General features: G+C 41.7%; 3 protein-coding genes across 3 annotated transcripts in view; 2 read left to right on the top strand and 1 right to left on the bottom strand.

Annotated features, from left to right (window-relative positions):
• Window positions 1–2,961, top strand: part of CCDC88A (coiled-coil domain containing 88A) — a 74,935-nt gene extending 71,974 nt beyond the window's left edge. Inside the window, exons 32-33 of the mRNA XM_059828419.1 lie at window positions 1,977–2,076; window positions 2,634–2,961. Coding sequence (XP_059684402.1) covers window positions 1,977–2,041 — 65 coding nt within the window. The 3' untranslated portion in view covers window positions 2,042–2,076; window positions 2,634–2,961. The remainder of the gene's footprint in view (window positions 1–1,976; window positions 2,077–2,633) is intronic.
• Window positions 2,962–8,999: 6,038 nt separating this feature from the next.
• On the bottom strand, window positions 9,000–10,409 carry LOC104252740 (prolyl-tRNA synthetase associated domain-containing protein 1). Its single transcript, XM_059828603.1, has 2 exons — window positions 10,326–10,409; window positions 9,000–9,626 (listed from the first exon to the last, which is right to left on the bottom strand). Exons 1-2 carry the CDS (start codon window positions 10,407–10,409, stop codon window positions 9,189–9,191), a joined length of 522 nt encoding a protein of 173 aa, XP_059684586.1. The 3' UTR covers window positions 9,000–9,188.
• A 4,221-nt stretch (window positions 10,410–14,630) lies between these two features.
• Window positions 14,631–25,312, top strand: MTIF2 (mitochondrial translational initiation factor 2). The gene is made up of 13 exons (XM_009816255.2): window positions 14,631–14,855; window positions 15,366–15,471; window positions 16,764–16,935; window positions 17,402–17,562; window positions 17,970–18,146; window positions 18,689–18,828; window positions 20,059–20,183; window positions 20,975–21,179; window positions 22,050–22,302; window positions 23,006–23,146; window positions 23,982–24,146; window positions 24,364–24,504; window positions 24,912–25,312. Exons 1-13 carry the CDS (start codon window positions 14,631–14,633, stop codon window positions 25,079–25,081), a joined length of 2,181 nt encoding a protein of 726 aa, XP_009814557.1. The 3' UTR covers window positions 25,082–25,312.
• The last annotated feature ends 148 nt before the right edge of the window (window positions 25,313–25,460 follow it).

Here is a 25,460-nt window from a genome sequence, read left to right on the forward strand (position 1 = left end):
CATGCTGTTATTGCTGTATTCCCCCTAGAGCTGTCTCACCATTTAAAAAAAAGGAATTCAAATCTGAAATACAATCTTAATTTCACATGTATTTAGTGTCACACAGCGAGATCAGCGTTCTGATCTTGGGTCACGTCATTTGACTTCATTTCCATTCATCTGTAGATGTGTTTGAAATAGCTTTGAGATGAACAGTGCCGTTACCTGAAGTGACACGTGCGTAATACATTTTGCAAGTTATTTAAGGAATGCTAGAGAAAATCTTCTTAGCCCTGACAGTGCTTATTATAAACCCATACTGTGCTACCAGTATCTGTATTTTTCTTAACTGATTGCAAGCCTGTGTCTTGCAGCGAGACTGCTAGTTGTGAGCAGAACGAGGTTTGTAGCTAGAGGTAGTATCTTCTACTTAGATCAGCTGCTATTGTTTGAGAAATCGGATAAGCTTTCAGGCATGCTATTATCTTGTTTGCCAGCCTTGTCTTGCTTAGGTCCTTAGACTGTCACAGCTACAAAAAACACCGTTATTGTCTCCAGATATGTTTATTACGAACTCTCCAGCATCACCACTGAACCCCGATTGCAATCATGAGCAACGCCAAGGTCTAAAGAGAAATTTTAAAGGTTACCCCTGTAGAGTGGAGTTCAAGCTTGCTATTAAGGCAACAAAATACATTTTTTCCAGCCGCTGCCCATGGGGCACTTCATTTTGCATTGTTTCATTTCTTTTCACAGCACTAAGCTTTCACAGGCAAACTGAATCTGATCGGGAATACTCACGCCTGATATTTAATGCCTTTTGAGCCTGTGTTTTACCTTACTCCATTGGGGGGGCAGCATTAAAACAGCTTCTCTCTTAAGCACACAGGGCTTCAGAGTAACGGAGTGTTAGTGTTTTTGAACGCTAGTGTCTCAGACCCTCTGGGAGTTCTAGACTAACCTTGTCCGGCTCAAACTAGTATTCTGCATTTTTTTATAAATTTGTAATGAATGACACTTCAGTTCTGAGGATAATAACTTTCTGTGCTCCTGATTTTTTGCTCCATTGAGTTCAGCTGCAGCAGTGAAAGCATGCTGCTAGAGACTTTTAATGTCTCTCAGAAATAAATTGTCAACATTTGTTTATTATCTCTGAAAGAAAACAAATGTTTTCGTGTACAGAAGGATTATTTTTTCCTCCGCTTTTTGGTCTTTACCCTTTAACAGTACATACGTCATGGATGTCTCTTTCGGTCCATGCTCAACTAGTGGAAGGATCTGTGAAATTCCTTTCAGACCCAATCACTACCGCTCCTCGGCCGTGCAGATGGCTGACTGTAAAACACACGGTGCGCTTGCTCATTTCTTGGTCCCTGCTGCCTTTAAAAATGATAAGTTAGGGCTTTGCATGTTAATTATAAACACTAAATACGTGGCTGATGGCCAAAAAAGGTTTTGTTGTTCAGGCTGAGTAATTTGCTTGCAGTTAAAGGTTTGCTTGATGCTTTGCTTTAAGTGGATAGTAAATTAAGATACTGCATTTTGCACGTTCAGGCTGTTGCATGCAAAGATAATTTTCTGTTTTGCAGAATTGAATGTGAACATTTCTGTCAGTGTGTAGCAGGTAAAAATGCAAAGATGAGTTACGTTCTCTGCGAGGTTCAGTCAGCCTTGATTACATTTGACTGGTTTTTTCCTTTTCATTTATAGGCAGAAACTTAGGGTTAGTGTATCTAAAAGTTAAGTATATCTGATTGTGGCTTTGAAAATAATACCTGGTTATTCTAATGCTAAGATGAATTTTAATGAGTGTAGCTGAGTAGGCACTTCCAGTGAGTTTCTTCTATCCCTCTCCTCTGTCCTTCCCTCTAAAAAAAAAAAAAAAAGTGTTTATATATCCTTTTGCTCTACTAATAAGTAGAATGTATTTTATGCATGAGGGTTTTTTTCATGTCCTGATAAACACAATGAATAACATGAAATGCTTTTCTCTGCAGATGTGGAAGCTATCCCAGAAAGCAGAAATTCAAAAAGCAGGTCTAGGGAGCAACAAAGCTCCTAATTCTATTGCCCACTACATGAGATGTGGGCCAAGTGGTGAGTTTCCTGCCCAAAATGTAAATGAGATTAATTTCATTTACAACAAACTAACAGCATTACATACAAGAACAAGTGCACATTGCATTAACCAGATGTAAATTCTGCTTGCTTAACTGGCTTCTATCTTGCTTATTAGTTAAGCCAGAACAGGTTGGTTTACAGCAGTTATTTTGCCTGTGTAGGCAGGGAACTTCATCCCATTTAGCCTTTTGCCTGTAAAAATTAGATTTATTTCTATTTTTCAAATCTCTTGAAGAGTAAAGTTCAAAGAAATCACATTAAGAAGTAATATTGAAGTCAGTTCTTAGAAAGGGGCAGATAAATCTAAAAGCATAGTTTAACAAAACATGTAAAGTGATCTATACTACAAGGAAACTGCCTTTTTATAAAGCTTGTCTTTGGCATTCTGTCCTTCTCTTGACTTCATTAAAACATCTTTGATGCATGCTATTAGTGCTGTTAGTTCTGTTAGTGACTTAACTCTGTATTTTATACTTCCACACTTTAAGCTTTTCTTATGTTCTTCTCTCTTTCTACCTTTCAACTGAACACAGAGAGAAAAGTGTCCTTCAGTATCTCAGTATGAAGCCTTTATATCTGAAGTAACAAGACAGCGACTGTAGGAATCATTAATAAAAATTAAGGGAATTTTTTACATTCTTCGTGACTAGAGCAGGCAAGAAATATAAACCTACCTACCTTCCTTCCTTCCTTGAATCAAGGAGCTCTACTGGAGTCTACTGCCGAAAATTTGTAGATGGTCTTAGGAATTATTGCACATTGCACTGTTAAGATCTACTGAATAAAGGACAGTTCTCATCTCCCTAAGGACCAAGAATTTTAAGGTCTCAAGAATTACTCCAGGAAAAAAATAATACTTCTTTCATCTTCTGTTTATGAAATTAGCCACTGATTTGCTTAAGCTTCTGCTAATAATTAGCCAAAAAAACCCATAACTAGCAGTTGATATTTACTTCTGTAAATCTAAAATAAATGCTGTAGTATTTTGTTGAAATTGACTGTATATACAGATACAAAAACCTCACAGCTTACTTGGCACTTCACTGCCTTATTTGGTTAGCATAATCTGCATGAAATTGCTTTTTAAAAAGTTTATGCTGATTTTTGTTGCATACTGCAAGAGAAGATTTTGTTTACGTACATGAAAAAGTTCGATAACTAACAAATGTGGGAGTCATGGGATAATCGTATTATATAGAAATTGTTTGTCATTTGTGTTTTTCACATTCCCAAGTTATTCTGCATATATATATGTTCAGATGTTTCTGACAGGAAATTGTCAGGTATGATTTTTCTGTAACTTTTATTTTAATATAAGGCTGTTTTCAACAAATGGCATTTCCAGGATAAGACTGTCTTATGATGTTTGTGTATTGACTGATTTTTTTTTTTATTTTTATTATTGTTTGTCTTTTGACATAAGCTGATTGTGGCTTAGGAGGTTTCTTGATGGCAAAAAGAAATGTAAATAATATCATGTGCATTTTACAATCAGTTCCCCTTAAGGTTATCCTTTATTAGTAAGATACATTTTGTTCATTACTGATTTGTATTAAAGTCAACAAATGTTATTGGTACGTTCAGTGGTTGCACACATTTGTTGTCTTGAAAGCATTTGCAGAGAGCTCAGAGGAAGTGTACATGAACTTACAAGCAGATCCAAAATGAGTTATCATAATTCTATTTTATTACAAACCAGTAAGCACATTCATATTCCTGTTCTAAAGAGTTAAGTTAGCTGTGTAACCTCCTAGTGTCCCGTCTTCCAACAGGCATGTACAGCCATCTCCATTCACATAAGCAGAGGTAAGCGTGAGGCGTTCGCAGCACCAGGGTTGCAGGCTGCCTATAAGTTGATCACGCCGCTGTGTCGCGGAGCCACTACAGCTTCCTCGGCTTATTCACGGCTTGGTCCTGGAGGCTTACAGGTTTTACCATTTGTAACGTCTCGAGCGGTCAGGGACACTTGGAACAGAATCATTTTTCACTGGAGAGAGAATGCAGTTCAAGAGATTCAGAAGCATACTGGCAAGTCATCTTCTTATTGTACTGAAATTTTGTCAAAAAGGGGAAAAAAGAGGAAAGTTTGGTAAGCTTTAGAAGGGGAGATTTTCTTGTTTTTTTTCCTTAAAGTGACTTCCTTCTGAAATTACTTTTTATCATAAAATGTGCTAAAAGATCTAGATCTAAATGGAGTATTTTGGTTTTACAATAGAAGTACTTGGTTCATCCTGGGATTGTTTTCACAGAGAATTTAAACATTTTTTTGTTTTTTCCTTACGTGAAAACAGGACCAACTTTGCAGCTCTCCACCATATAGAATTTCCATTCTTCCTCTGAAGACGTTTCTGGTATTTCATTAAAATCATTGGTTTATTTTGATTACCAGCTCACACTAGCATCCCATTTCTGGTCCTTTATTCTCAGTGTCAAGATTTTCACTGATGTCAGTGAAAGCGTGGGGAGTTTTGTGGAGTATCACCACAAATTAGCAGTCCCAGGAGTGATCTGAAGCCTGGAGCACCCCAAAAGTCCAGCTCCACAGCGGTTCTGTAGGCAGCCTGAGCTCAGTTGCATTTGGAATCATTTCCCACGTTATAACTGATACTGTGACGTTTTTGAGAAGGATTCAGGGTGTTCCAAGCCGTGCAGTGACGGCTGCGAGATGTCACCGGAGGGTGGGTGGGATGGATGGCAGTGGCTGGAAGAGGCGCAGTGCGTACCTGTGTACAGGTAATTTGTGTGCTCCAGGAGAAGCGTACTCCAAGCAATAAGAATCTGGTGTCAAGCCTGATTTCTGCGCCGTTCCTGTGCTGCCATGTAGGCAGAGCCATAGAGACTGAAGGAAAAGTTGCCTTCACAGAATTTCATAGGCGAAGAGACGAAACCTGGAATGCCGGTAGCCCTTACTAAAGGCATAGCTGTTACGAAAGAACTGAAACACCGTAAATAGTAGGAAAATATCTCTGATTCTAAATTAGGACATCTTCAAGCTCATTTCAGGGTCTGATTGTGACTGGATTCTCCTAGCTCTCTTTGACAGCAGAGGACTGATGCATTTCAAACTCTTACACCCTAACCATGTAGCAGTGTCACTATTTTTAGAAGAACACACGTGTCTTGAATTAACAGATTTAAACTGTAGTGCCAAATGCTGTTTGTATTCGCAGAATCCGAGCAGTTGTGTGTGTTTAGGTCCTCCGAGACCCTGGGAATTAGGCGAGAGTGGCATATTGCCATGACTGTTGCACGGCATGCGCTTCTCTGGGAGGAGCATTGCTGGGCACACGTAACCTGCCCTCACCACGCATGGCTGTGTCGTTTTTGTCACACGGGCATCTCCTGACGTTTCATTTATTAGCTCAGCTCTTTCCTGGATTTGTTAAGTTGTCCAAGATTACCTGTCACAACTTCTACACTTGCTTTTTGCATATATTTACACCTTCTTAAAGCACCTGTGCAATCCGAGCCAGGGTGTAGTCACAAACTTTACAGTTACTATTTAACTGATGATGTGTATTGGAAAAGAACCCCCTCATCCAAAAACCTAAGCAAAGTTTCCTTGTGTGAGAGAATCCCAGGAGTTTGGGGGCAGAATTCATCCTGCTAGGTTAGAGTCAGCCTCGGAGTCCTGGCGAGTGCCCGTCTGTGCCATCGTAAGCAGGTTTCCACCCACTCCATCTGCATCGGTACAGAGGCCAGGGTGGGATTTGGGGTTGTATTTGCTAAATTAGGCAAAAGCAGCACTGGGGACGCACTCACATGTAAGAGATCGGAATCGACTTCTACCAGCACCTTTTGCAAAGAAGTTTCAGAGCAGCAGAGCACTGGCCAGGAGGTTCTCTGTGCTCTGATGATTTTTGAATTCTTTTCTTTTCCCTTAATCTTTCTAGTCTGTGCCCTTAAAATAAAATAAAAATGTGAATTGAATTTGGGAGCCGCTCCACATTTTCTGAAACACAAAGTCCCAGGGGAAGAACACGGCAGCTGTCGGGCACCGTGCAAGCGTACATACACAGCCTTTTACCGCCAGAGTTGCCAAGTCTGTCACTGCTAGTTCAAGATGACAAAAGAGATGGTTGTACTATACAATGTATAATTTTTATTTACTTTTCTGATAGTCTGCTGAGGATTTAGTAACATTCCCAACATGTATTATTTCTAAACTTTTTCCAAGGCGTGATGCAGCCTCAACAAAGGAGCTCATGTGTGATTTTTAGAGTTAGGTGATAATGTATATGTAAATAATGCTTTGATATTAATAAAACTGCCTTAAAGGAATGTACCTAGGTGTGAAACAAAACTTAAAAAGCTCTTATTTAAAATTGTAATTTCCTTTACATACTGATTTTTTTTTAATGTTTGCCATTGTATACATTTATTAATGATGTTATTAAAATGCCAAACCAAATAATTTTTATTCTTACTTTGTGTGTACATGTAGACACACTTTTTCTGGAAGCTGCCGTTTCCGGAAGGCTGTCGGTGTTAAGTGATGGCGCTGTGGTCAGTTGATGATGTGTTCAGTGGGTGTTTCTTCCAGAAGGAAACCGATAAAACTGTAGCAGAATTTTTCTGGACAGTAGTTGTGTAGTTTGTTTCGTGTTCTTTATTTGTGTGGACCTGTGTAGCTTTTAACTATACACTATTTTGATATTATTTTTAAAAAAAAACCAACAAAACACTAATTTCGTAAGTAAATACAAAAAGAAATTATAGATTTGCCAAATGTAGTATTTGAAGCTTTGATTTTGCTTGGTCATTATTTTTGCTGGGACAAGTCTCAGAACCTCTTCTGAAGACAAAGGTAGCTTAGGTAGTACAGATTTTAAGATGCGTGAAGTAAACTTGTAAACTGCTATTGTGCACATCTTTAAAACAATTTTTCACGTTTAAAGCTTTCTGGATTTAAAAAGCTTAACAAATCCAATTTAATCTTTTTTTTTTTTGAAGTGATAATTGATTTTGGGGTACCACAAAGAAGAAGCCGTAAAGGGGAGGGAGAGAGAGTGGCAGGCGGAGGGTAAGATAAATTTTACTCTTAAAGGCACGTGAGACTGTATGTTTAGCTAATTCAGTAACACATTCGTCAGTCCAGAGTTCATTGATCAACCCAATATCCCAAATACCAGACGTTCCTTTCAGTCTTTTATTTAACAACAAATATAAAATGACACGTATCTGGACATCTTTCTGGTGACTATTCCTATTCGTTCAACGTTTTTAGGTCATTTCTTTCCCGTTTGAGACAACTGCCATGATAGGCGGGGTTGGTTTGTCTCCTCCCAAGGTAGAGGGGAGAATTTAAACTGCTCTATCGTGAAGTATTCTGTCGTTAAGCTCACATCTCTGAGAACAGGTGCTGCATCCTTCAGAAATGAAGGAAACCGTGGCAAGGATGTTGGTGAAGTAACTTGCCTTGCCCTAGAAGATGCTTTTTCTTTCTTAGTTAATGGTAGTTGTTCATTTTGTAAAACTAAATATTTTGCTTTCTTAATAGGAAAAAAAGCCTCAACACAAATGTTGATGTTCTCATAGAATTGTTTTGACCATATAGAATGAGAGTGAGTTAAATTGGCTGATTTTTGCCTTGTCTTTCTTTGAAGTGCTTCCCTTTATCACTTGGTATTGCATCCTTTAGCATGATGCAGTAGCAAATGGTCACCCAAGATCGCGAGTCCTTTTGTGTGTGTTTTCTTCGTGCCTTTGTTCTTTATTTCCGTTCTGTCTCAACTTGTGTTGACGCTATTGCTTGCCTTTAGGCATAGTTCGTACATGACGTTTTCATTAGGCTGTGTTCAAAAGCCCTTCTCCCCGTCATCTCCAGATTTTGTCCCTCACTTTCACTACTCCCGTCTTTGGGTTTTGTGTGGGTACTCGTTGCCACAGTATGTTTGCTGGACTTCGTGGAGCCTCTGCTGCTTCTCTCTTCAACACAAAATCTGCTTGAAGGGGGTTTTACTAATTTAGGCGGGAGAGGGGAGAATTAGAATAGAAATTTAATGTTGAGAATGTACTGGTCTTGTGATAGTAGATACCTTTTATACTAAATATATATCATCTACTGAAAGCCAAATTGGCCTCCCCTCAGTGTCTTAAACACGTGGATGTTTGTACGTGCAGTCCCCTTCTCCTGAAGGGAGAACCTCAAGTACAGCTACTTGTTGTACCATTTGTTCCATTCCTGTAGGCGCTGGTTAAGGGTACGGTGGAGCAGAGAAGATGCACGTTCTCCATGGGTTTGTGCGTCTGTAGAAATCATGCACAAAAGTTAATACAGTTCGGGTTGTATTAACTTTCCTCCCAGGTGTCACCAGGACGTGCCACACCTGGTCAGGAACCCGCAGTGACACTATTCCTTGGAGCTCTTCCGCCGGGAGAGGCTGGTCCTGGGGTTCGCACCCCGCCCCGGTTGCTGTCAGGTGGCTCCTCCTGTCCGGCTGTTTCTGGAGAGGCTCTAGAAATGGGCATCTGTCTTCGTGGGGCGACTAGTAGCTGTGTTGTCTGGGAATTACCAGAGGAGTTAATAATTATTTCCCAAGGGGAGGATACTGTGAAAGTCAAAATGCAGCTAAAAACGTAGACAATCAAATGCGTTTTCTGTAGTGTAGCTATGTTGTTTCTTTCTAGGTAAAAATAATAAAGCAACATGTAGTAGGGGATAAATGGGTACAGGTACACAATCTAGACATCTCCGTCATGTGTGTATTGACAAGTATTTTAGAACTTCTAAGTTAATTTCTTATTTCCTAATGATGTTAAGTTTAAACCTTCAAGGCCAGTACTACACATGGGAAGTTCCAGTTTTACTCATTTTATTAATAAAGATGATAAAATTATTTTAAATAATGCTTTTTCTACTTACTGGTTACTTAGTGGTAGATTGCAAACACGACTTTTTAAGAATATTCTGTTAAACTTCTAGTAACACGAGGACAGTATTTTTTTCTCACCAGATTATACAATACAGACTTCCAGAATTGAAAAAATAAGGACTAAGCCTGTTTTTTCAAATTTTATTTGTAATGAGACTTTCACCAGTTTTGCAGTACAAAATCTATGCCTAGTAACAGAAAAGTGAACTTCATCTACTTAATGTCTTCATCAAAATGCACAATGATGGGATCATGGCCTGTTGATCTCACAAACTTCAAGAAGTCGCTGGGGCTTAAGCCCATGGTTGCAGAATTTGTCATTGGGTGAAAATACACCTTTTCGTGGCCGCCCTCCAGAAAGCCAGCATCCAGCACAAACCTCACATCTCCCTGGTCACAGAAGAGGGCTAGTGGTGTCGCACAGCCCTGGCCCACTTTCAGTTTTTCCAGCATGGCATTTTCATCAGCAAATCTTAGGTTTCCACTTCCAACGCCTAGTTTTTTAGCAAGATCATTTAAATTGATTTGCCTGTTGTGCAGAACAGTCACCAGCCAGAACCCTTTCTTCTTTTTGTCTTTAAGAAAAAGGTTTTTACTGTGACCTCCTTTCATGTGTTGGACGTGAGGCATCATTTCTTCCACAGTGAACACCTGGAAAATACAATTGGTGTAGTGTGAGACTCTATATCCTATTAGATTTTCAGTTGCGTACTGGCAGCTATCTTTTGTTAAGCACTTAGAAAATACTGAATGTTATACTCAGCCTAAAAACTGTACCCTTTTATGAAGGAATTTTAAAAGATCACAAATAAAATGTGACGTACTGCTCCTGCACACTGTCCAAATCGTTTCTGTCTCATGTATACAGCTAGACCACCACGCTTTAAAAATGCAAAAAGGCAGCCCCGACAGCACTCCTTTTTCCAGCTCCACCACAGGCTGGAAATGATGTGGTGCGCGCACCTTCAGCTGGGAGTGAGAAGTCTGGAAAGCATCTTGGATGCTGTCGACTTCAGGGTGAAGAAGTGGATGGGCTGTAGCTCCTCACACTGGAGGGGAGAGGGGGATCTGGGGGACAGAAACGTGGAGGGGGAGCGACTCTACAACTGACACTTGCTTACGCTAAAAAAATCACGTACAGGGCCTAAAACTGCCCTGCAGCCTGGTCCGTCCTGCTCGTACGCAGACTTTTATTTCCGGATTTAAAAAAGACCCGGAGGACGCCGAGAGGCAGCGCGCCTGGACGCTGCCGGCGCGGCCCGCTGGGAAGGGGAAGGGGAAGGGGAAGGGGAAGGGGCCGGGGCAGCGCCAAGGCCCGCGGGGAGACGCTGCGGCGGCGGCGGCCCCTACCTGGGGGTGCTCGGCGGTGACCGTGGCGATGCCCAAGTCCCGCAGCCGCTGCGCCAGCGCCTCCCGCAGCTCCGCCGCCGCCATGGCCGCCCCGCTCCGCCGGGCCCGGGCAGCGCGGCCGCGCAGCGCCGCCACCGCCCCTTCCGCCGGCAGCGCCCCGCCGAGCGGCGGCTTCCGCCGCCTTAAAACGCCGCCTGTGCTGCTCCGCGGCCGGGAGCCCGGAGCCCGCGCTGGGAGAGCCGCGGCGGAGCCGGCCCGAGCCCGCCCGGCTCCCTCGGCCTGCGCCGCTCTGGGGGTTCCGCCGGCCGGGACGAAGCGCTCGGCAGCTGGGTCGGTCCTGGCGCAGAGCGCAGGGCCGGACGGGCCGCTGAAGGAGGGCCGCGAGCAGGGCTTGTGCAGGAAGCGAGGCGTGAACAGGCTGCGTTTGCAGTAAGCTTTGATAAGGAAAAAGGCCGTAAGCTTCAGACCTGGATGTAAGGGCTGAACGCATTGTTGCTGTAACACTTCTAACCTGGAAGTTGTTCTTTGGGTTGTTTTTTCTTTCCAAGTTAGATCGGAAGCGTGTGAGCACAGGGTGCACGTCAAAACACGAGCAGTCTTGGCCGTCGGGTCGAACTGAAAGCAGGGCAGTTCGGAGCCGGTGCTGAGGCCCTTGCCTTAAAACCAAACACTGGAACAGGGTGCCCAGAGCCTGCGAAGAATCCATCTCTGGAGATAACTCCAAACCCGACGGGACACCATCCCAGCAGCCTGCTCCCCCTGACCCTGCTTGGGCCAGGGCTTGAGAGCGTCTCCAGAGGCGCCGTCCCACATCCACGGTTCCGTGAGGCCGTGACGGCAGAGACCAGAGCTTGCTCTTTCCTTCGGGACAGAAGAACCTGGCTGTCCTTCCCGTCTTACAGCTCCACGGGCCTCCTGCCATCCTCCTTCGGCCTCACCTAGCTGGAGAACAAAATTCTCTGTAACACCTCCCCATAGGACTCCCTGTACCTCCCCTCCTGCACAGTGCAATGCATTTCATGTTTCTTAAAACAATCTCTTTCCTTGTCAAAAACAACACGTTAAATTGTTAATTGACATTAAAATTAAATTGACATTAAACTAATTGACATTAATGCATTGCTTTGACATACACCAGGTTTTCCCGTCCAATGTGAACTGTATTTAGTTCAAATACTGGTTTCAAAACAGGTATTTGTCTCAAATATGTACCAATTAAGTTTTTCATACATGTGCTTACTGTAATTTCAGGTGCTGTCGTGTTGCCTAGGTACAGTTTTGCTGAAAATGTTGCTGCTAAATAAGGACGTTCTGAAAAATTAAAAGCTAGAAAAATCAGAAGAAGGTAAAATGGTTAATGATACACACTAAAAGTGAGAACTGCATAATCAAATGGGTTTTTTTAAAAGCAAACAATAATAATCAAGAATTGCAACTAAGGGACAAAGCTAAGCGTTAACGGCCACGTAGTTAAGTGGAAAATATTTCTACAACCCAAACCATCATCCTGACCTATGACATCAGAAATTATTTGTTTTCAGTTTGCCCTTCAGAAAAACAGGCAACCTATAATAAAGCTTTAAATTAAAACAGTATGAATCTGTGGTTAAGAGACACGTGGATAAAATCTGATCCCACGCTAATTCCCAGAGCCTTACAGCAGTGCATAGAAAGGCTTCCAGGCAGCATCCAGCGGAAGATCAACTCAGAAAGCAGATTTACAGTAGACGCTGGTGACTGTTTTGCACGCTAAATTTATCTTTCAAATAAAACGTTTTTCAGGTCAATCCCAGACTCCCCAGACAGTCCCTTTGCGTGAAGGGCGCATTGCCCTCGGCACGCGGGCTGGCAGCTCAGCGGTGTCCGTGTGCGTGCGCTGTCTTTCTGCCCGATTTGTCTCCCTGTGCCGGAACACAGACCGCGTTTAACGCCCTTTGTACAACCTTTGGTATTTACACTTTTTTTTTTACTGTGGTGTATTTTTGAGATTATTTTTCCCATTTTACCTTTGGAGAAATACTCGAGGGCCCTGTGCATTTTAAGGTATCAGTTAGTACCTGGCACATTCCTCAGCAGATGGTGCCACTGAAATACAGGCACTTTTTTGTCAATACTCAGCATCATAAATGAGCAAAGACTTGCAGGAGCGAGGTACTGAGGGCAGCAAACACATAGCTCCCACCTATTCCAAGTGTGTGGAAACCACCTGTGTGAACTACCACGAATCCTGCATTACCGGCGAAGCATGTGAAATACGCGGCTCCAGCATACGTAGAGGAAATTACGGTTATTAGAGGTTAACACACAATTCGCAGCGGCCTGATGGAGGTCGCCGTAGAAGCAGTGCTGTCCCAAGCAGGCCCCAAAGCTAAAAGATGCCATGGGATGTACCTTGGAATTATCTCTGGGTTTTACAAACGGCACTAACCAGGTAACATTTTTTTTCCCTAGTCTACTATTTCAGAGATGCCACAATAGACAGAACTTAAAAAATCAGCCATGTTAAAGCTTCAGATTGGAGGTGGGTGGGAGGACATTGCAAAGAAAAGCTAGTATCTCCTGGTAGGCAGGAGAACCCGAAGTTTAAGTGTGTGTATAGATATATACACATCAAAAAAACCCCCAAAACCCTAGGACGAGGGTAAAACAGCTCGGAAGAAGGCACCGCCGCCCTCGGCAGCGCCGCCCGAGACCGCCGTCCTCTGAGGGGAACTCCCGCCTCCTGTGAGGGGAGGCTCCGCCCCCGCCCAGGCAGCCGGCCGGTGCGGCGCACGCCGGCGGCGGCCACTGCGCCGGCGCGGTGCCCTCGCGCCGGCCGGCGCCTGCGCAGAGAGCGGCTCGCCCGGCGTCAGGCAGGGAGGGGGAGCGGGCGCGGGCGGCGCGCGCGGGGCCGTTGGGTTCCCTCAGCGATCCTGTCAGGGCGGCCGCCTGCGGCCAGCGCTGCCCCGGGGCGGGGGACAGCGGGGAAAGGGTATGGGGGGCTGCGGGCGCGGGGAGGGCTGCCAGCTGGCGGGTCCCGGGAGCTTGGCGGCCTCGCAGTGTGCCTCGTCGCGGTGTGGTCCCGCCCGCGGCAGGGTGAGGCTGTTCCTGAGGCGGCTGTCGGTGGTCGTGCCCCCCGGGGGTGAACGCCGTTCGTTAGACGAAAGGCCTGTGTAGCCTGGTGGCTTCTCTGCAGTAGCAGCCAAATCGATGAGCGCAAGAGCAGTGCGAGCTAGAGGGGTGCGCCGGTGCTGGCCACTGGTGACCCACGGGCTCCGAGAGCCAGGAGTGGTTTCTTTGCAGTTAGCAACCTCGCGAGGATTTCTCCTCTCTGAGCTTGTGCGGTCTCGCCTTGGCCTTATGTGCCTTTTCGGTGTATGCAGCGTCTTGTGGCGGCTCCTGGGGGTTCCTCGGTTTTACCGATTCTGCCCCTTTAAAGTTCTCTTTAGGAGGGGGAAAAAAAAAAGTAGTTGTTTTTGGTTGGTTAGTTTGTCATTGCTCACTTCCTGCAGGCATCCGGATGCAAGAGAGTTTTTAAAGGGGCCGCAGTCATTCTGGGAGGAATTGATAGCATTTCATTCATTTGGAGCTGCTTGGAATATGGTACAAAGCCACCTTTGAGAGAAGACATAGAAGGTAGAGAGAATGGCATCACTGAGCAGAAGGACAGCACAGGCAACTCTGAACAAAAAGAGAAGTTCAAATAGGAGGCTGTCATACAGGATAGTTAGTAACATGACTCAAACCAAAGTTAAGACAGTTAAAACAAGACGTGGGGTGATCTGACAGAAGCATCTTGGAAAGCTTAATTGCTAAGCCAGGGCTTAGCCTCAAAGGACGTCTCTGTCCATGTGACAACACTGGTATTACTGCAGTGCTACAGTCTTGTAGTGGTGTTATACGCTCATGTAAGCAGCATTTTGCAAATGTGTTTTACTGGCTTAGAGAGGTAGGTTGCACCTGGGTAACTCTCAGTATAGCATGAGGAGTGCAAACGTCCCTTTTTTTCTAGGTAGCGTCAGAGAACGTGAAATGGGGACTTCAGAAGTTTATATTAAAAATCAGTGGAGATAGGCGAAAGATTTGTAAGCTGTGGCGATATTAGTAGATCTGTGTGTCTACAATGGGATACTGGAGAAAGGTGAAGTGCTTAAGGAAACTGAGAAACTGGAACAGTTACTAAGTAGTTCAACTTTCTCAGCATTAAAAAGCCTGTTTTGAAACATAACATTTGTGCCTTGTGTTCCTGTCCATACTGTCATAGGAAAGAGTGTCTTTCAGCTTTGAGACTGATTTCAATGTGTCCTTTGTGTTTTCAGTGAGGAAATGAATCGAGGGTTGATACTGAAGTTTGAAAGTCTGGTCCAGTTACGTGGTGCTTGCCAGCAGCTGCATACTCTCTCCTACAGAGAAGTTAACAGAGCACAATGGAAGCCTGTGCAGTCATCTGCACATCCCGTGTGGTCCGTTCTTCTGTACCCACAGTTCTGGCAAAAAGACAAATCAATCAGTATTGCCTTGTCGCAACACAGGCATCTAGCTACAAAGGAGGTAATTAACAAAATCCAATAATCTCTGGTTCTGTGTGAAATTTCAAAGTACAAGAGCTCAGTTTGAGCATTTTGATTACAAAAAAAAGGAGCTATATTAATGAATATAGAGAAGTTGTTATAAGTTTATAAGACAAAATGTACTTAATGTATGACTGTATTGTGACTTTCTTTCAAATATTGACTTAAAGTGCTTATACCAGCAGCATCATGAATCTTGCAGAGGCAGGAGGAAATGATTACAAACAAAAATGAAACTTACTTTGTTGATTTTTTTTTTCCTTGTTTTGAACAATTAAAAATGAAAAAAGATTAAGTGTAGTATGCTTTACATTTTGAATATTAAGTATAATGTGTTAAGTCATTCATTTATTGTAATTCATTAGTATTGTAGTCAAAAAGATGCATTTACATCATATGGCTTGAGACCATTGTCTTTTTAATGTTGTTTTTATTATTTATTAGTTTATGCCAGCTATGTGTTCCTATATATGTGTCTAATTCCATGTAGGAGACAAAAAAGAAGAAAAAGAAGATACCGCTGACAAAAGGTGAAGTGGAGATAAGGCCGAAGATGACTATTGAGGAACTTGCACGAGCTATGGGTAAAGACATAGGTGAGAGCCTGCTCTGTTGTTTGAGACTGTATGAAACGCAACAGGTAAATTCTGTCATGCCGCTACCATGAGTGGTAAAGGCAAAGATGTCTATGATGGCATTACTTAGTGGTTGCTAATCTCTCCCTTAGCAAGGTAGATTGTACCCATACCAAAGAAAATGTTGGTAGACACAATGGCAGACTAAAGAGAAAAAAAGTTGGGCCATCTGAATTACCAAGCAAGGCACTTTAATGTGAAGAAGCCACAAGACTCTTCCGTCTCCAGCAGAAAGGCTTCAGATCCACAGGCTGCTCTTTGACTGTGTTCCCCGAGTGCTAAATTATTCTGGAAGGAAAAACTGCACCCGGGTTTGTCGAAGCTGGACCCCCATGAGTAAAGAACTCGTGGCTAAAGAGAGAAGGCGCAAAAGAGCTTCAGCCTGTAATCCAACCCTTAGATGTTCACCTGGGAGCAGGAATCTTTGATTCAGGAGCAATATGTATTTCATTAAAACAGTTGTTTGATTAACTGGGAGTGGGCAGAACTTGTCTGGAAACACTCCCCTCTTTAGGTGACTGCCCTAACAACTGGGTTACAGAAGCAGTTCTCTGAATCCCATGAACCATTCCTGGTTGCATAGTGGCTCAACTTGACCGGTTTTCAATGATGTTTTAGGGGGATTATTAGCATGTTTTGACTATTGACATTTGAAAAAATTCCATACCTGTATAATACCAGTCTCGAATTTGTTTTTATCCAGCTGGGTGCTTTTTCTGGCAAGCTTCTCTCTCGGCAGTGAGGAGAGAAGCAGAAAAGCCTGTCATGTCTTGCTGTACATTTCTGAGAGAGATTTGTGATGGTACTTAGGTCGATGTATAGCAATTTCTGACTGCTGCAGTATGTTTTGTATTTCCACTACCAAAAAAAGTGCATATCAATAGGTCTATCAAATTTCTTTCCTCCTTGAATCACTTTTTAGCTATTTGGTTTAGATGATTTTCATTTGTTTTGTTCTTAGGGCTTAATGGGAAAGTAGGCTATGAAAATCTGAGTGAAAAATAAGATTGTAGCATCTAATGAGGCAGTCATTTTCAGTAAACCTTTCTGAATCAAGTTCTTCTCTGCACGTATGTAGTGTAACAGGAACTTTTAGATAAAGCTAACTAAAGGAAAAATGCTTGGTGAATGAAACTTACTAGCACAATATAAACTACTATTGAAAAAGTCTTAAACTGTGTGAAGTGGGTTTTTTTTTTTGTCCCACATGTTTTTGTGAATGTAATTGTTAAATGTCTTTATCTTCTCTACAGATCATATTTATGAAGCGCTGCTATACACAGACGTTGACCTTGATTCACTAGAACCAGATTCCATCTTAAATGAAGACCATATCAAGCTAATTGTTAAAAAATCAGGAATGAAGTATAAATCAGCAAAACTGAAAGAGGAAAAAGAAAGAGAAAACACAGATGCTGTGAAAAGGTAAGTTGTGAACTGGTCTTTTTGGCTCTTTTTATCCTATTTGTTTCTGCAAGTGTGTTTCATATACTCTATTTTCTTTGTTCTGATGGTATGTTGATAATACCTGGTATAGTCACAATCTGATAATATTTAAAAGGTATAGTTTACTATTTTGATTTCTTTGGCTATAAAACTGATACTCAGATTTGATTTGGTTTAGGTGAGCTTTTTTCTTCGCCGTTTTCTGAAGAAAAGCCAATTCTTCTTTGATATACTGAATTGCTGTATTAATTGATGCAGCAGTAAGAGTACTAAGAGGGCTAACTGTGTGGTGTAGCTAGGATTTGCCATTACAGTGGGGAGAAGATAGGCTCACCTGTTCATCACCGAGTCCTGGTAAACGGCTCTTTGTTAGCCATAGCGGGCATGCATGTCACTCAGTGAACTTTTTTGGTATTTACAAAACATGTTTTTGTTTGAATTGTAGGCCTCCTGCAGACCCAGCAGTACTGACCCCACGGCCCCCGGTTGTTACTATCTTGGGCCACGTTGATCATGGGAAAACAACCTTACTTGACAGTCTACGAAAAACTCAGGTGGCGTCAATGGAAGCAGGAGGCATTACGCAACACATTGGTGCTTTCCTTGGTATGATTCAAGTGTATGTGCATGTGTATTAAACAGTTTACTCTCCGTCTTACATGATGAGCTGACTTGCTGCCAGTTTATTGGGGAAAAACATTGCGACATAAACAGTTTGTATGTAAGACAGTATCACAGCTGTCATAAATATGTGGATGGAACTTTGAAGTGGATTGTCTGCGCAGCTGAAATTATATTTAGACTGTTTTGGATTATGCAAGATCAGAGGACACTTTTTCTTTCCTGAGGAATTAAAAGCACCTTTGACTTCCGTGCCAACAGTTACCTGTCTGCCTAAAAATATGTCATTATCACTAAAAAGTTCTCAAAGGAGTGATGCTTGATTTACAATGGGTCAAATAAAGCTATGTGAAACGCTGATTTTAAAATGTACCATATACATTTGTTCACAGTGCATTTGCCTTCTGGGGAAAAGATAACTTTTCTTGATACTCCTGGACATGCAGCTTTTTCAGCCATGCGAGCAAGAGGTACCCATGTCACTGACATCGTCATACTGGTTGTAGCGGCAGAAGATGGAGTGATGCAACAAACTATAGAATCCATTCAACATGCTAAAAATGCAGGAGGTATGGTGTTTAACTTGTTAATATTACATTTTTTAAGTGAGTGGCAATCCCAGTACACAAAGTTAATATGCAAGATGTGCATTACTGTGCAGCTCAAATAATGAGCACTTTGCAAACATTTAGTCACCTCTCAAAAGAAACGCCTTGAATTGGAATCAACAGAACTTGGGAAGTAACTGTTGTAGTCCCGTTCCTTTTCCGCTGCGAACATGTTTGAAAACATACTGAATGTTGCAGTAAGACATAAAAATACATAAAATACTGATATTTTTGCAGGACTAGCAGGTTTGCAAGAATAGCATTCATAGGGTGTGTGTGGGAGGTGTTTATTGTTGGGGTTTTTTTTTTCCCCTTCCCTACTAAGTTAACTCCTCCAGCTTTACTCATGGTAGCTCAGATCTCAATGGCTGCTGAGGGAATAGGCACCGAGTGCGATGATTTGTTCTAAGTGGTCATAAGCCACTCTAACCTTTTATTGCGATTGTGCTAGTAGCAGCAAGTTTTGGTTAGGCTGGTAATGAGTTCGTTTGTTCTCTTTTTAGTTCCTCTAATCCTTGCCATTAATAAATGTGACAAACCTGAAGCTGATCCTGAAAGAGTAAAGAAGGAATTGCTGGCTCATGATGTGGTCTGTGAAGAGTTTGGAGGTGATGTTCAAGCTGTAAATATTTCTGCACTCAAGGTAAAGTTTTGGTGGAAAAAATGATGGTGTTCATGGGCATCTGATATGTTCATACAGCTGCATTTCTATTTGGCAGCTGGAAAATAAAATGCTTATCTTCCTGGTATTTGACACCTTACCGCGAGCTAAATGCTGCTGGCTCTCAGCAGAATTGTTTGAAACATACTCCTATTGTAGTTTGAGGCTCAGACCTTCAGTAAGCAATAATACCTCATTTTTCTTCTGGAAACCCAGTGGATATTTTCCAGGTTAATCCTAATTGCTGTTTCCTCATATATTTGCTCATTATATGAAATGCGTGCAAAAATCAAGGTTGGTGATAATGCTATGCATGAAGGGAGAAATTCCAACAAGGGTAAAGAAATATTTTCATAACACTTGCCTAATCACAGGAACATGTTTTTTTAGTGGTCTTACCAGATTTACCATCTTAGATATCAGTTGTTTGCAAGGATAAAAACTGCACTAAAATCTGAACTTTAGTACTTACTTTTAGTTTTGTGGTGGCCAAAGCAGCTTTGTCCAAACTGATGCAGCAGGGCCTTAGGCTTCTTGCTGTCTTTCTAAATGCATCCCAAGTCATTTTCTAAAATTTCAAGCAAGTTCAAGACCTTTTGAAGTCATGCCCTTACACTTAAAAATAGGCATACATAAAAATGGCTTCTCCATTCATCTCTGTAGCACGTGTTGTTGACCTAATTTCTGTAGGTCTGGATCTGCTGACTAACAGCTAGCTTGTTGTATCTGTTCTCAAAAATAAAATGTAATTAGAACAAAGGAGGAAAAAAAAAAAGAAAACAGACCAACAGTTTTGTCTCTTTGATGTCCTGGAGTCTTGACTGGGTGGTAGATGTCATCAAGTTTCAATTTGTCTGTTTAGGTGTTTTGTTTGTTTGGGTTTTTTTAATTTGCATTCCTAATATACTTGTAGCAGACTATTGCAAGGTCTTTTTCTGCATCCTTAGCCCAGATGCTATTGACAGAGAAGCAAGGAAACTGTCCTTCCTAATGTTTCATGCATTCTGGACCAGCCGTGTAGCAGTCTTAATAGTTCATTACTTTAGTGCCGTCCTGCCTTGAAGGCAAAGGGATCTGTGCTGTTGGACTGTATTGCATTGTTAGAAGTTGTGAATTAAATGGGGGATTTTGTCACTAAGATTTCAAATTCTGATCTTACTTTTAATTGGGCACTTCCTTTATTCTATGTATTTTGTGTATGGTTTTGTACAGGGTGAGAACCTCATGGTTTTAGCAGAAGCAACTGTTGCTTTGGCAGAGATGTTAGAACTGAAGGCGGATTCCACAGGTCTGGTAGAGGGGACTGTAATTGAGTCTCGCAAAGACAAAGGGAAAGGGTAAGTAATCTGCCGCCTTTACAACTTCAATGAAGCAGTTTGTAACAATGCAGAGATACTGTTCAGGTGGTTTGTACCTCAATATTTAACACTGAACTTTTTGTTGTTGTTGTTAAATAAAAGTGTAACGGTTTCTTTGCAGTGTTTGTAACTAAGGCATTGAAACTTACTCTACAGCATAAGAGCCAGAAAAATAAAGTTATAAACTGGTAGGGCAAAATTCATCATATGACTGAAATGAAATCCTGTAAGCAGGGGAGGTAGCTTAAAATGCTAGAACAGATAAATTTTTTTAAATGTCATTAAAAAGTAGGAATTATGAAGTCAATAGTCATAATACATAGACAATTTTGGCGAATTGTGTGTGACATGACATTTTACTCTTAAATATCTTAGTGCTTTTGCAGGTTCTCTGTGAACAAGGTGTGTTCTATCCTCTTTAAAAATGAGCGGAATTCTTGAAAGTTGTTGGGTTTTGAGTGTTGTTTTTTTTTTTTTTTTGGTGGGGGGTCACTTAATGTTTAAAATCAATCTGCTTATTTCACAAATGCCGTATTTTGTATTGATCTGCAGAAATGAAAAGAGTACAGGACAGGTTTTGTGCTTTTTGCCAGTCACTTTACAATTTTATTAGTGCTCTAATAAAATGTGTCACAGGGATATTCTGCCTGTGGTCGATCACAACTATGTTCTGTTTTGTGTTTGCTTACCTTAACTATGCTAATGGTGAAAATAGGGAGAAGAGTCACTTTGATTTTTGTCTGTTGTTTTTCTCCTCTGCTCTTCGCTAGTCCAGTTACTACAGCCATCATCCAAAGAGGAACTCTGAGAAAAGGCTGTGTTCTGGTTGCAGGGAAGACCTGGGCAAAAGTGCGTTTCATGTTTGATGAGAATGGCAAAGCTGTAGATGCAGCCTCTCCAGGCATCCCAGTGGAAATCATGGGCTGGAAGGAAGTCCCTTCAGCGGGAGATGAAATCCTTGAAGTAGAATCTGAGGTACAGAAAGAACCATTTAATGGAAAACTCATACTGCAGTAAGGTGGATGGGAAGGAGCTGTGTAAAAAATAAGCGATGGCTTTCATTCTAAATAACCCAGATAATCTGATGAAGGATGAAGGCCAAGCATGGGTATTAAAGAGACCGGAGCTAGGTGTTCTGTAAGAGGAATGAGAATTTGCATGTTGCCTCATTCTTTTCCACTGCCCCCACCTCTCCCCTGCTGGACTGTCCTCTCCTCATCTCCATGCATCCAGATTAACCTGTTTTACAGTCACGTGAAGAAAGCAGGCTGCCTCTCCAATTCAAGATGAGTCACCTTCGGTTCATGCATTTGCTTCTCACGGTCATCCTGCCTTCCTCCATGCTTTGTGTGCAGTGACTGCAGTCCCGAATGGCTTCTGCTGGGGTTATCTGGGATATATTCTAAATGTTCCCTTTCTAAAGGCACAGAAGACTTTTTTTATATGATTTACACTATCACCTTACCTGGATAACAGTCCAGTTCTTAATGATATCAGTGTTTTAATTTTAGAATGAGAGAACTAGTTTCTGGCAAAAGAACATGCATAAAATATAGCTTGAAATAGGTGTCGTGAGGGCTGGACAAATACCACATGAAAGAATGAACAACAATTCTCTTCTGCAATGCAGAGATACCGTAAAAATAGGCCTTGAGTCATGTTGTTGTAGCCTAGGGAGGAAGCCATTGTGCTCATTCTTTGCCATCCTTGCAGCAAAATCTATTGTTAAACATGAAAGAAAATGAGTGAGCCTGTAGAGAACGTGCAAAAGGGTGAAACTGCATTAATGTGGAGTTTTCTGATGCAGTGCTATGAAAGGTAATGTTTCTGTCTCTTCCTGCCCAGCAAAGGGCACATGAAGTTGTGGCTTGGAGAACCTATGTTGAACAACAGGAGAGGATGAAAAGGGATATGGAAGTCATTGAAACAAAGCAAAAGGAACACAGGATGGAGTATGAGAAGAAGCAACAGAAGCTAGCCCATCTGACCTGGAGGCAGAGGAAAGCAGAGCTGTACAAGGCCAATAAGCATCTGATGTTTTCAAAGCCTAAAGAGAGAACAGAGATGGACAAAAATGTGCTGTCGGTAATTGTTAAAGGTGCTGTCCTGTTCTGTTTGCTGCTCCATTGTTTTTGTGCTTCTCACATGCTCAGTCTGAAGCATAGCTCTAAACTATTAACAAAATTTCTATTACCAGAAGTTTGATCAGTTTAAAACTGAACAGATAATTGAACTTCTCTCAGTAAGGGGAGGGGCAGCAGAAAACATCCTGTAGTCAGAAGGATGCGCTTCCAGCAGGGCCAGAGCAACGGAAAAGTTTATGAGCGTAGTCCCCTTACCCAGGAACTCCCGAGTAAAACCCATACAAGTGCCTATACGTATATATGTAAATTAAATATATATATGTATAAAAAAAAATACAAGCTCTTTGAGCAGCAGTACTGCATCAGCAAAATGGAGGACAAGAACAATTGTATATTAGTTAAAGTGGGACAGGAGGAACTTGGTTTGACCTCCCATTTAGTGATACTCAAGCAGTAATGGGTAGTAGCTGAAAAACTATGCAAACTTGACCTGAAAATGACAGCAGATGTGGAGCCTCTGGTCCTATTGTATTTATTCAGTTCATTTTTGGAATTAATAGACTTGTTAGATGTATTTTAACAAACTACTGAAAATATAGTAAGGATAGATGTCAAAAGACTTTATGTTGCATAGCGAGGAATTGTCATTCCCTTAGTTCTACTTCAGTGTTTCTTTGATGTGTACAAAGTCAGCAGTACTTCCATTTATGTGTGCAGGTGATGTGGATGGATCTGTTGAAGCTATTCTGAACATTCTGGACAGCTATGATGCTGACGGTGAATGTAAATTGGATATCATTCATTTTGGAATGGGAGATATCAGTGAAACTGATATAAGTCTTGCTGAAGCATTTAACGGTGAGTGTGTGTTTAAAAATCTGTTTACAGTTAGTGCAAACTCCTTATTGAAATGGGTAGGTCTCATTCTGGTTTTGTTTTCTCAATAGTAATTAGCAGCATCAATAAGGTAAACTTACACGCATCTTAAAAATGTTTCCTTTAACGTCAAACAGGAGTGCGGGCAGGGAAGACTAGAAACGCCATGAAAATAAAAGGACTCTGACAAGCTGGTGCCTGTAGTTGAATTGTTAAGATTAAACTGTCTCTTCAAGGTTGCTTTATGATGCTCAAACAGGGCAAAGCTAGAAAAGTTGGTTACAAACGAATTTCCTTTTGCTCAGGGAGGTAATTGGAAAGACTCAGTAGTTGTTCCTGTTCGTACCCTGTAATTCTCACCTGCTGTAGAAGTTGTGGGGTCATTGGACTTGCCATAGTCCACAGGTGGACGAGAATGATTTAGTTCACTTCCGGCTTAATTTGGACAATGAAACCGTTTTTCCAGCCCCAAAATGGGGGGTCCTTGTCCTTTACATGAGCTCTGGTGAGCTGTGTGCAAGCGTTAGTTTCTGCTTGGATACCTCCAGTTCTGTCATTGGGGAACTTTCCATGAGGGCTTTTTTCAGCCATTTGTTTTGATACAAGGTTAGTAGCAGCCTGTGCAATGGCGGGAGAAGTAAATGGTCCCTCCTTAAAAGGGAAGCAGTGGTAAAATGCTCTTTCTTGTTTTGCTGAGCGCTAATTCTATCCTGTGCTGCAAGTTCAGCATTACAGAATAGACACAGCAGACGCTTTCACTTACTGTTTAAAGAGTGATCTCTTGTAGTCATCCGTTGCTGATTGTTTTATTTACCAGGTGTTGTATTTGGATTCAGTGTGAAAGCCAATGAAAGTATTAAACAGCTGGCTGCTAAAAAGGGAATAAAAATTAAACTTCACACTGTCATCTACAAACTTATTGAAGACTTGAAAGATGAGCTAAATAGCAGACTACCCTCATCTGTGGTGGAAAATACAATAGGTGAGTTTTCATTGACTGTTAAATTTTTGCTTCATGATGTGGCCTAAAGTTTATTCTCCAATGAAGTGTTCCTATTGTATCAAGTATTTGATATTCTTCTGTAGGTGTTTTTCTCTTTTGTTAGAAAGCTTGGTAAGGGGAAGAGCATAGCTTGCTTCTATATATTGCCAGTTTGTTTTTCTCATGTACTTCATACAACTTTACTTTTTCCTTTTAGGGGAAGCTTCTGTTCTCAACATTTTCTCTGTAACAGTAGGAAAAAACAAAATTCCAGTAGCCGGATGCAGAGTACAGAAGGGGCTGCTAGACAGAAAAATGAAATTTAAGTTAATCCGTAACAGGGATGTTATTTGGAAGGGTAAGTGTAACTGCCACAAAACATGTATTTGCATTCAGTATTAGACACTGCTAGTTCTGCGTGGAGTTAGTGCAAAACGTACGCACCTGATTGTAGGGCAATCCTATATGCTATTTAGGATAGAGTTGCTCCCACTAGAGAAAAGCTGCAAAATGCCACTGTACTGTTACCCAGACCTTTTTCTAACCACCAACTCTGGCAGGAAAGCAGTAGCATCACAGGATTAACGTGCTGAAAATGGCTCATGTCTGATTTTCATTAGCTGCAAGTGCTCACCATCCCTGTTTCCTTGCTTTCATTTTGTAGCTACAAGGTGACACATTAATTCTGTAGGAAGGGCAAATCGAAATGCTTCTGTGCTCTGATGTTAGTGGGTTCTCTTTCTTTGATGCACTTTCTCTTTGTAGGATCTTTATCATCACTGAAGCATCATAAAGATGATGTCCAGGTAATAAAAACAGGTATGGATTGTGGCTTAAGTTTGGACAAGTATATAGAATTCAGTATTGGAGATGAAATTATCTGCTATGAAGAAAAAGAAGTTCAACGGACAACTTCCTGGGATCCAGGATTTTAAAATAAATTTGAATACATTAACACTAAAGGACATGTATTGTTCCTGGCTGGCCTTCAACTCTTAACATAAGATGAACTTTCAGAGATGCACATGAGCTTCTTTGTATCTGCTGTTTATAAGACACATGTTCTGCCTTTACATCTTGTCAAGCAACCAGCTTACCTCATTGGAACATGGGATAAACGACACCAATTCAGTGCAAGCAGTTTAAATGTGTAAAACCATCACAGTATAAAGATTTCTGATGACTATCTATTGGTTCCAAAATTAGCTGAGCCATCTTCTTTCTGCCCCTCAGTGCTGCTATACCATTTTTCAGTGTGTAGTCTGCATTTTGTTTGCAGGACTGTACTACCCTTTTGTAGACATGACTTTGGAC

Source organism: Gavia stellata, chromosome 23 (genome assembly GCF_030936135.1).
Source record: "Gavia stellata isolate bGavSte3 chromosome 23, bGavSte3.hap2, whole genome shotgun sequence".
NCBI classification, from domain to species: Eukaryota; Metazoa; Chordata; class Aves; order Gaviiformes; family Gaviidae; genus Gavia; species Gavia stellata.

What these genes read in the sequence shown, in the direction of transcription:
- MTIF2 (XM_009816255.2), top strand. Translation starts at nt 14,631, where the DNA reads ATGAATCGAGGGTTGATACTGAAGTTTGAAAGTCTGGTCCAGTTACGT. An exon ending in TAAATATTTCTGCACTCAAG is followed by an intron (nt 18,829 to 20,058) that starts GTAAAGTTTTGG and finishes GGTTTTGTACAG; the next exon opens with GGTGAGAACCTCATGGTTTT. An exon ending in TCCTTGAAGTAGAATCTGAG is followed by an intron (nt 21,180 to 22,049) that starts GTACAGAAAGAA and finishes CTTCCTGCCCAG; the next exon opens with CAAAGGGCACATGAAGTTGT.
- LOC104252740 (XM_059828603.1), bottom strand. Translation starts at nt 10,409, where the DNA reads ATGGCGGCGGCGGAGCTGCGGGAGGCGCTGGCGCAGCGGCTGCGGGAC. An exon ending in TCACCGCCGAGCACCCCCAG is followed by an intron (nt 9,627 to 10,325) that starts GTAGGGGCCGCC and finishes TGTATTTTCCAG; the next exon opens with GTGTTCACTGTGGAAGAAAT.